This window comes from Apium graveolens, unplaced genomic scaffold (genome assembly GCF_009905375.1).
Source record: "Apium graveolens cultivar Ventura unplaced genomic scaffold, ASM990537v1 ctg1497, whole genome shotgun sequence".
Lineage (NCBI taxonomy): Eukaryota > Viridiplantae > Streptophyta > Magnoliopsida > Apiales > Apiaceae > Apium > Apium graveolens.
Window position 1 is genome coordinate 31228 of NW_027417263.1, and position 11228 is coordinate 42455.

At 32.2% G+C, this 11228-nt stretch overlaps 1 protein-coding gene across 1 annotated transcript; it reads left to right on the plus strand.

Annotated features, from left to right (window-relative positions):
• The first annotated feature begins 437 nt into the window (after window positions 1-437).
• Window positions 438-8230, plus strand: LOC141699917 (serine/threonine-protein phosphatase PP2A-2 catalytic subunit). Its single transcript, XM_074503719.1, has 11 exons — window positions 438-669; window positions 1935-1991; window positions 3894-3977; window positions 4849-4920; window positions 5172-5243; window positions 5475-5515; window positions 5866-5932; window positions 6811-7002; window positions 7088-7177; window positions 7271-7378; window positions 7875-8230. Exons 1-11 carry the CDS (start codon window positions 577-579, stop codon window positions 7938-7940), a joined length of 942 nt encoding a protein of 313 aa, XP_074359820.1. The 5' UTR covers window positions 438-576; the 3' UTR covers window positions 7941-8230.
• The last annotated feature ends 2998 nt before the right edge of the window (window positions 8231-11228 follow it).

Genomic DNA, 11228 nt, shown 5'->3' on the forward strand with positions numbered 1-11228 from the left:
TATTCTCAAGTGTCATCCAGTGAAGTCTTGGTCAATATGCGGTACACGGTATTGTTCCATATATAAATTATGAGAGGCCCTCGTCCTCCATATTCTTGTACTTGTTTATTTAGCCAAATATTATTAATAATTCAGGTAATGGGTTTGTTTAGAGCCCATGTCCATATTTGGGCATAACAGACCAAATATATTAGCTGTATGAGGAATTAAATACAATAATTTTATGTATGCACAAAATGGATTTTATTTAGATATAATTCTTTTACCGAGTTCCATACATTATGAGGATTAATTTTATTTAAATAAAATAAAATAAAAAACAAGACCCGTAAAATCAATTGAAAAAAAAACGGTAACAACAATTTTTTGGAAAAAGTAAAGAATTTAATTTAAATATTAAAAGTAAAAATAAAAAGGGGAAAAACGAGTGAGAGAAAGAAAAAGAGGAAAGGGAGATCGTCCCATCGATTTTACCAACAATCTCTCTCTCTCTCTCTCCAAATTATTTTCTCTCTCTCTCTCTAGGGTTTGTTTGGTTTGATAATTGAGAAAGAAACAAGAGAAAGGAGAGGGAAGATGAGCTACGATCCGGTTCAAAGCAGCGCAAATGGTAATCTTGACGAACAAATTGCTCAGCTTATGCAGTGCAAACCCTTGTCCGAGCATGAGGTCTCCTCTCTCTCTCTCTCTCTCTCTCTCTCTCTCTCTCTCTCTCTCTCTCTCTCTCTCTCTCTCTCTCTCTCTCTCTCCCTCCCTCCCCCTCCCTCCCTCCCTCCCTCTCCCCCCCTCCCTCCCTCTCCCCTCCCTCCCTCCCTCTCTCCCTCTCTCTCTCTCTCTCTCTCTCTCTCTCTCTCTCTCTCTCTCTCTCTCTCTCTTCTCTCCCTTCCTCTCCCTCTCTCCCTATTTCTTTTCACACACACATATAGATGTATGTATGTAGGTATCTATAATGTTTGTATCGATTTGTGTTTCTTTTATTTGTATTCTAATTGAATCTGATGTTTTTAAAGTTCTTGTTTGGTGGAAATTAAATCTCAATATTGAAATTTGTCTTCAGAAATTTGATTTGGATTTTGTTCACCTGAAAACGTGATTGTTGATGTATTCAAGCTGTCTAATTTGTTTGTAGTTACGTATGTGTGTCCGTAAAAAGGAACACGTGTTTTTAGGTTTTGGGCTTGCGTAGACAAAATCTTGATTTGTGACAAAATCTTGATTTGTGTTTTTAGTGTTTTTCGGCTTGCGTAGACAAAATCTTGATTTGTGTTTTTGGTGTTTTTCAGATGGCGTAGTCAAAATCTTGATTCGTAGATAACGCAAGCATATATTAAGTTCATTTGGTTGCTAGTCATTATAAGTTACCTGTTGTATGTTTCCTTTTTTCTTTTTCCGTGGGTTTTCTTAATGCAAAATTTTGTAATGTATCAAATTTTGGTTCTCTTTTAATTATACAAAAAGTGAAGGATGAACCAACCAGTGACATTGTGATTGCATTTGACTGTTCAAAAAGGGGTCGTAAATTCTCTATTGTTTTTGGTTGAGACTCGCGTGAGAATGGAGGGTGGGGTGACTTTGGCTTGAGGAGGCCATGGAGCCTCAGAGTTTTTACACCTTTCATATAGTGTTTGGTCTTGTGTTAAAGGTAGGATTTTTGAAATCTTATTTTTTTTGTAGAAATTAAGTTATCTGTGTATGCTACCCTGCTTGTAGTATTATATTATATGTTGCTGTTATTAAGATTAATTATGTCATGTATTGGTAGCCATACAAACTGCTTCAAATTGAATGCGGTTGGACATATATGTATTCTTCATTTTTTATCAGTTAAAATAACTTTCTCTTGTGACATGTATTATTTGTATGCTCTTCTGTATCTATGATTTTATAACTTATGAGGCAGAATATTAGTTATATTTTCTTATTTTGTGATGTAGGTTAGGGTGCTATGTGAGAAGGCCAAGGAGATTCTAATGGAAGAAAGCAATGTGCAGGTTTGCTATTTTGTCTTCTATTTTACCAGTTATTCCGACTGTGCTTCAAATTAGTTTTGCATCCTTCAATGATTTTGTTTTTCTTAACTCATGTATATGTTGGAGGACATGGAATCTGAGGTATATTGCATGTTCACCTGTAAAAGAACTCTCGCAGGCTATTATCATTATTATTATTAACATTGAAAATTCAAAAAAAAACTTAAAATGAACAAAGCATTGATGTGTATTTATAAGCAGTACACTTTGTTTTGCCAATAGAGAACTCTTAAACAAAAACTACTTGGAAGCTTAGATTGCATGCTGTTTTAATGTCATTTTTCAAGTGGTTTATTTTCAGTAATTGGCATAAGTTTGCAAAGTTCTAAAAAAGTTTTATGTTTTCTTTAAAAAATGTGTAATGTGTAGAATCTCAAAGGTTAAAATGGAAATGGTTATATAGAAGCTTTACTGAGATTAAATATCTGGAAGAGCTAGTTTATAATGTCATAATGTTTGATAATTTCATGACACTATATATGAAGGTGAATTTGAACCATGTTCAGTGGTAAGTTGCTGATTCATGATTGTGTTTAATATCTTTTTCTTAAACTATACATACCAGTAATTGGCATAAGTTTGCAAAGTTCTAAAAAAGTTTTATGTTTTCTTTAAAAAATGTGTAATGTGTAGAATCTCAAAGGTTAAAATGGAAATGGTTATATAGAAGCTTTACTGAGATTAAATATCTGGAAGAGCTAGTTTATAATGTCATAATGTTTGATAATTTCATGACACTATATATGAAAGTGAATTTGAACCATGTTCAGTGGTAAGTTGCTGATTCATGATTGTGTTTAATATCTTTTTCTTAAACTATACATACCTACTGTCGTGTTACCGCCATGGGTTTGGGTTAAGTTCTGAGGAAAAAGCCTTTTAGTTTAATACTTTGATATGTATTTCTTTGTTCTACTCTAAAGCTATTTTTCAATCTGGAAGAGCTAGTTTATAATGTCATAATGTTTGATAATTTCATGACACTATATATGAAAGTGAATTTGAACCATGTTCAGTGGTAAGTTGCTGATTCATGATTGTGTTTAATATCTTTTTCTTAAACTATACATATCAGTAATTGGCATAAGTTTGCAAAGTTCTAAAAAAGTTTTATGTTTTCTTTAAAAAATGTGTAATGTGTAGAATCTCAAAGGTTAAAATGGAAATGGTTATATAGAAGCTTTACTGAGATTAAATATCTGGAAGAGCTAGTTTATAATGTCATAATGTTTGATAATTTCATGACACTATATATGAAAGTGAATTTGAACCATGTTCAGTGGTAAGTTGCTGATTCATGATTGTGTTTAATATCTTTTTCTTAAACTATACATACCTACTGTCGTGTTATCGCCATGGGTTTGGGTTAAGTTCTGAGGAAAAAGCCTTTTAGTTTAATACTTTGATATGACACTATATATGAAAGTGAATTTGAACCATGTTCAGTGGTAAGTTGCTGATTCATGATTGTGTTTAATATCTTTTTCTTAAACTATACATACCCACTGTCGTGTTACCGCCATGGGTTTGGGTTAAGTTCTGAGGAAAAAGCCTTTTAGTTTAATACTTTGATATGTATTTCTTTGTTCTAGTCTAAAGCTATTTTTCAATTTCTTGCCATAGTTTTCATCCTCAACTGAGAAATGTGGTCTCACATATAATTTGTCATAACTCTGTTTTATTGGATGTGCGGTGGTATGCTGAAATGAGAACACTTTATTTAAAGTACATTCTCTTGTAGAATTGTCTGTGAGCATTTTCACTTTTAAACTTCAAATATTTCTATGATTTGTCCTTTTTTTAATGGATATTATTTGAAAATTTATTCTTTAACTAGACTGTATCTTATTCTCTCATATGCAGCCTGTCAAAAGCCCAGTGACGATTTGCGGTGATATTCATGGGCAATTTCATGATCTTGCGGAGCTGTTTCGAATCGGGGGCAAGGTAACAACTCCTACTGCCACTTCCAAATTTCTCCTGTGCATTTCGTCAGGATTTGATGTTTAGAGTTGGAGGTTCTTGTTCATCTGTTTGTTCGCAATGTATTTGTTAGGGAATCCTTCGGAATTACAGAATTTTTCTGCTTTTGCACAAGTTAAAATGAATTGATTATGTATATTGTAGATTTTTGACCAAAAGAGAAGTAGAAATGAGAGGTGGTTGCTTCCTAAACACTTCATGTTTTTACATGTTCGTTATGCTAGGTCTTGTAAAGAACCTTGTCTATTTTTTATTAGCATTTTTAAATGTTTAGAGACAGTGAATTGCCATGTCATTTCTGGATCATGAATTGCATGTAAAACACTTGTTGGAAAAGTGGGGCATAGTTGTAGTATAGGCAGTGCAATCATACATATGATTCCTAAGTCTGTATGGTTCAGGGCATGTTTTTTTACTTTAAAATATAATTACAGGTGCAGAGGATATAAATACACCTTGATATCTGCCGTGATTAGATGCTACTTTTTCTTCTTAAAGTTAAAGAGTAACATCTCACAAGTAACGTATACCGAACTTTTTAGCTTTTGGATCATGCTGCTGTATATTTTGCATGGTCCGATGCGGGGTTGTGGCCTCGTGGTTGTGGTGTTTTACAGAGGATATTTTATTCAACATCTACTTGTATTACTTGATTTTATGTTCATTATGCTAGGTTAGTTTTTTTATAATGGAAAACAATGTTGAAGTTCTTTGAAGTAGTTGTATTTTTTAATTAACTGTTCGCAGTTGAAATTTTTTATATTCAGATGTTTGCGACTGCTTGTTATTTATATATGCTTTGAGTTAACCAATTTGGTTTTTTAATTTTTGGCAGTGTCCAGATACGAACTACTTGTTTATGGGAGATTATGTTGACCGTGGCTATTATTCAGTTGAAACCGTAACAGTAAGTGTTTTTTCTACTCTTTTTCTTGAAGTAATTTGAATGTATGACTAGGAAATTCGTGTAGTGCATTATCTTATCTGTGTATACTTTTCTTTGCATTTCCTTCTGGTATTCTGTATTATGTCTTTGTTTCTTAATACAAATTATAAATGGAGACATTGCATTCATTTGTCATTTAACTGTTTGTTGTGAATTGTGATGTTTGGGTTTTATGCCTTCTGCTGATGCTAGTTAGTATGTTCAATTTTCAGCTCTTGGTGGCTCTCAAAGTGAGGTATTCACAAAGAATTACTATATTGAGAGGAAACCATGAAAGTCGGCAGGTATCTTTGGCCTCTTTGCAATCTGATATAGTAGCGTAAATGTTTTTTCAGTTTTTTCAGCCGCTTCCTCACAAATTCAACCTTTAGTGTAACCGAAATAGTATCTTTAGTACAGCCCCCTGGATGGTTACATTTTCTCTTGTGAGACTTTTTTTTGGAGGCCTTGCATAAGCAAGTTAAGTTTCTAGGCTGTTAATTTAACTTACTATTAAAATTGATTTTATATTGCAGATTACCCAAGTATATGGCTTTTATGACGAATGCTTAAGAAAGTAAGTTCTACATTTTCCAATAGTGTTTGGACAGAATTTAATTTATTTATAGTTTGTTTGCGTAGGTATTGACTTTGTTATTAATTGTATTTATTTGAATAGTTTGCTTAAATTCCTTACTCTACTTTTTGACAAGACTTAAATTCCTTACTTTGTTTATGTAACACAGTGAAATGTTATCAGCTGAAAAGATGTTTTTTCCGCTAAGCATTACAATTTTGGTAATTTTAGGAAGTTATATTCTTATGCTATGTGCACTTTGATATGCTGTTTCCTATTGACATCATCATAATTTCTGCTTCTTTTCTTTCCTTTTGTATACGTAATAATTATCTATTTTCCATTTACAGATATGGTAATGCAAATGTGTGGAAGATCTTTACGGATTTGTTTGACTATTTTCCCCTAACAGCATTGGTTAGTATGTCTGTTTTTGGCTTAGCATGCATCTTGCATTTAAACTTTTACATGTATCAATTTCTCATTCACATGTTTCTCCATTGACTATATACCATCATTTGAATGTGATAAAACTTAATTGCTATCAGTGCAGCCTAAATGATGTAGGAAGAATTTTACAGATTGTTGGTTTCATTTTATGTTATGATTGTTGCCGTCTTTGGTTTATAGGTTGTTAGTTAACATGTAAATGTAATGTGGATAAGTTTCCTAGTATAGAGTCATTTATCCAAGGCACAGGAATTTTCTAGGACACGATAGTGGTTGCAAAGTGAGAGAAGTCTGATGCCATAGATATTATATATATACGTCTTCTCGCAAATGTTTCCTGTTGGATGATGTGTGAATCATATATAACTCAACTTTAAACTTATGGCTAAATGAAGATTACTCGATTCACCCACTAAACCAATGACATTTTGAGTGTTTCTGTTGTGATGCCTAATTTTAAAGTTTGTACTTCACTGACCAGTGACCACTGTGTAGTTTTTTATTAAGTGATTGTATTTGAAGACGTACGATTCTTTTTTAAACGATAAAATTTTAGACGACATGGATTGAGTTTTCATTTTAAATTCTCAAACATGTGATTATGTTTAAATTCTATGGACTTGAACTGAATTCTGTTGAAAATCCAAACATGTCATTTGGACCAGATTATCATTTGCTATAAAGTCTAGTATCCGAGCATACAATAAAAGAACTTCGGGTTAATTTGATTTTCATTTCAGCTTCATTAAAGAATTCATCCCTCCATATGCTCATCCTAATTCTCACATATTTGAAGAATTATTGTGCCATAATTATATCCTGAATTCTGTTTTTATTAAATATAGGTTGAATCAGAAATATTTTGTCTTCATGGAGGGTTGTCACCTTCTATTGAAACCCTTGATAATATAAGGAATTTCGATCGAGTTCAAGAAGTTCCTCATGAAGGACCTATGTGTGATCTTCTATGGTCTGACCCTGATGATCGTTGTGGATGGGGTATCTCACCTAGGGGTGCTGGTTATACTTTTGGCCAGGTATGTTTCCGCTACTCCTTTTTGGCATTGTGAAATTTACTCTTAAGGTCAATTAATTATCTCCGGTACCTTTGTATTTTGACAGGATATTTCTGAGCAATTTAACCATACCAACAACCTAAAGCTTATTGCAAGAGCACACCAGCTGGTTATGGAGGGATTTAACTGGGGACATGTAAATTCTTCTCTAGCGTGTCTACATGGTTTTTATTGCGGTGGAAATCAGAATTTTATGTTCTAATAATTTTTTACAATTTTTTTTGGTCAGGAGCAAAAGGTTGTGACTATCTTTAGTGCCCCTAATTACTGTTATCGATGTGGAAACATGGCGTCTATCCTGGAAGTGGATGATTGCAAAGGGCACACCTTTATTCAGGTCCTCCCCCCTTCCCCCCTGTCATTTTTTGTCGGTGTGTGTGTGTATATTTTTTGGGAAAATAGCTCCTGCTGGCGCCTGCAAGAGCTATTTCTAATCATGCATTCCTCTGTATATTGTAATCTCTTTCCTCTTCTTTCTCGCTCTGCTACATCTGTGCCTTCTATTTTTTACTCTATTCCCTTAATTTAACTTGCGTTTTTCTTAACCACACCTAAATTATAAAAGTTATTTTTCTTAACCTTCAGCTTTAAATTTAGAACTTGGAATGAATGAAATGTGTCTTGTCGAATTGTAAATACATGTAAATAATAATATGTAATATGTGTCTGTAAGCACGGGTCTGGACTGCAAATTATAAAGAGAGGAGGGGGCTATTTCTTGCTACTCATATTACTTGTGTAAATATTTTTTTCATAAAAAAATATGCCTAAGTTGGAAAGTTTGCTAAAATGTTTTTTTTTTGCTAATTTTAAAATGTTGCTTTATAAAACAGTTTGAACCAGCTCCAAGGAGAGGAGAGCCTGATGTAACTCGTAGAACACCAGATTATTTCCTATGAAGCAGAATCTGCTGAACATTCAGTACTGAGTACTGCTAACTGCTATTTATGGCTTGAAAGCAATCTTAAATATTTGGAGTCATATCTAACTATATGAGGTTGGTAATGAAAAACATGTAAAACAGGATGTGTAAAGATGCTATGATCAGTTGTTTTCTGGAACCCATTAGAGCTGCGCAAAACAAAGCAGCGGGACATGTTTGCTACATATTGTACTGCTTCCCGTGTGACAATGTGTTGTCCTCTTTTTATTACCTTGCACAATTAGTTCTATTGATTTTTTTTGTCCAGTGTAGAAGGATCCATAGCAGGGCTATCATGTAGATGCAAATTTTTTGTTTTTCATTTTTTTTTAAATTTTTTAGGGGGTGTTGCCCCAACTCATTAGCTTGGTCTTTATTTTATTTTAAATGTTAGCTTTGGAATGAACCGGATCCTTTTTTAGGCTGTTTCGAGATTGGACAATGCATGTGAGAAATTATCTTTCAAATTGTATTTTAATCTTTCTAATTTGTGAAATAAAGGAGTAAATGAGCTAAATCTCACCTTAATTTGACAAACTAATCGCCGAGAATCTTAATTTGACAAATTCACCTTTTTCCTCAAACTGTATAGCTTAAAAACACACTTTCAATTCAAAATTGAGTTGTTCCCCAATCTAATCAACAAAAAATATATTTTTTCATGTCCATATCTCTTTTGTATGTATATGCATCTTTTATCATGAATATTTATTTACATTCTGTCGACTGTCATACATATCATTAATTTTTAGATATTAAAATATATGTAAATGTTTTAAAATTATATTTGTTATTTCTGGATATTTCGAATATTAAAATAATTATTAAAAAATAAATTTTTTTTTTGTAAAAAAGCATGCCGAATCATGAAAAGGCATGTCTGGCTAATTGACGCCATGTCATGCCTATCTTGGCATACCCGTGCCGTTGTGACATGCACCTAGCGGTCATGGTCTCATGGACACTTATTGCATTGTAGTTGCTTTTGAACCAGTGGCCATGGCTACCGATTGGTATAAATAAAACAGAAAAACATATTTTATGTGAAGTGATATCGAACAGGAGAAATATACTCACTTCCAGGTGAAAAATATTTTTAAGTTCGGAAAATATTTTTATGCTGAGGTAAGTTTGATTTTTGTGTACTGTATTAAATACCAAATTATCTACTTTCCTAATTTCAAAATAAAATAAAAGATGGTAAATAAATATTAAACAAGATTCATTTGTTTATTAGGAAAAAATATTCTAAGGTTAGAATCCTTATTCTCATATTTAATTATATATAATTTTATTAAAATTTAAATTTAAGTAATAAATTTTACAAATTTAATTTAATATATGTTAATAAAACCTCAGAAAATTCGGAGAGTATATTGTTTTACTAATACATCTAACAATTCTAATCATTTGATCAAGGTTTTGACCGAGAGATTGACAAAAATGAGGGGATGACCACTTAACAAGACTACAAATTATAGTTTAGTATAGAGATGGATATTTATTTTGCAGTTCTAACCATATCATATTGATACCTGAAACATGGTAGTTTCTAATTATGTGCGTTATTCGGAGAAATTCATTTAACAAATATCTTGGGAGATTTGTTGAAATCAGGTAGCAAAATATGTAAATTAGTTCAAATGATCAACATGGAACATTTGCCTAATATGATAATGCCAAATATAACTGTTAAAAAAATATGATATTATATCATTATTAGTTTAATTTAATATTTAGTAAAGTAGGTTAGCGAAAAATAGACCCTCTTGCTTGTATTTGAATAATTTAAAAAAAGCTATGGTCGTGTTTGGAACTAAAAAACACGACCATATTATTTCAATCAGTTAATCAAAACAACCAACTCAATCAGTTAGTTAAAACAATTATTTCAAATCGCTAGAAATAAAACTTAACAGCTAATTGACAAGTAGAGCCATATTATTTATAAATTTTAAATCTAACCCTATAAAATTAAAAAATGATTGAAAATGAAAAACTCAAATTTGTAAAATTTTAAAATAACACATACTAGAACTTAGAGCATGTGCAGTGCACAAACCCAAGTCCACTGCCAAATTCTGACATTTGTGTGCCACGTAAGCAGCAGCGGGTTTAACAAAGAAGCTGACCAAGTTACTCCAATGCAAAGCCCAACTCTTAATATGTACACTTACATATTCACAGGAAACATTGTTAAGTTTGTGATAGAAGAAAGATAAAATATAATAAAAAAATAAAAAAGTAATCAACTTGCAAGAGTTGGCCAAGCCCAAGTAGCCGGGCCTGACCAACTTTCTTGTTTCCACTCCAATGCATGTGCCTGGCCTAACTCACTCTCTCTCTCTGCCACATCACACACTCGGGCTCCCGCTGCACTTGCTCTTATGACTAGACCGAGAATAATAATACATTTATAATAATTTTATATTATTATATAAATATATGTATATATACTAATATTAAAATTTTCTGAATTTTGAATTTCTTTAAAAATATGGGCCCACAGCCGTTGTCCTCCTAGCTCTCCCAGAGCCGTCCCTTTTATGTTTGAAGATATAATAATAAGAACTTGAGAGTACCTGAATCTCTAAGAAAGTTGTTGTGGGACAATCTTGAATTAGCTTATGATCTTAAGACCCGATCATCCGATCTGAGATATGACCATGAACCTTCATATGAGATGTCATGTGATGATTTTGCTTATAGGATGTGAGGTGATTTGAAGAGTAAGTAGCTAATGATAACGGGAGAAAAAGTAATATTAACAAAAATATATCATTTGTTCATATGAGTTGCTTGTGTTTCATGTAAAAGATATTATGCAAGGCTATGTTTGAAATTCCTGTTAAAAATTGTCTTATTATTAGAAAAAGTGCTGTTGAAAAAATTAAATAAATGTTTGATAATATTTTTGATATATATATATATTTTGATTTAAAAATTATAAAAACTAATGTTTTTTTGAAAATAGCACGGGGGTTGATGATAAAATCATCTGCTAAAGCAAAAGCTGAAAAACAGTTTTTTCAAAAAGTACGGAGACCTTATTTTCTCTAACAACAGCTTTTATGTCAAAAGCATTTTTCAGAAAAGCAGCTTTTGAATTTTAACAAACAGTTTTTTAACAGCTGTTTAGCAAAAAGCTGCTGTTGCTGTTCAGCAAAAAACTGATGTTACTGTCTGTAACAACAATGCCAAAGGCACCCAAGTCTAAAAACATTTTTGCAAAAATACTTTTTAATTTGTAAAAATATTATTTTTC

Coding starts and splice junctions, on each gene's coding strand:
- LOC141699917 (XM_074503719.1), top strand. CDS start 577: ATGAGCTACGATCCGGTTCAAAGCAGCGCAAATGGTAATCTTGACGAA. Junction 5,244..5,474: donor GAAACCATGAAAGTCGGCAG/GTATCTTTGGCC, acceptor TTTATATTGCAG/ATTACCCAAGTATATGGCTT. Junction 7,379..7,874: donor AAGGGCACACCTTTATTCAG/GTCCTCCCCCCT, acceptor TTTATAAAACAG/TTTGAACCAGCTCCAAGGAG.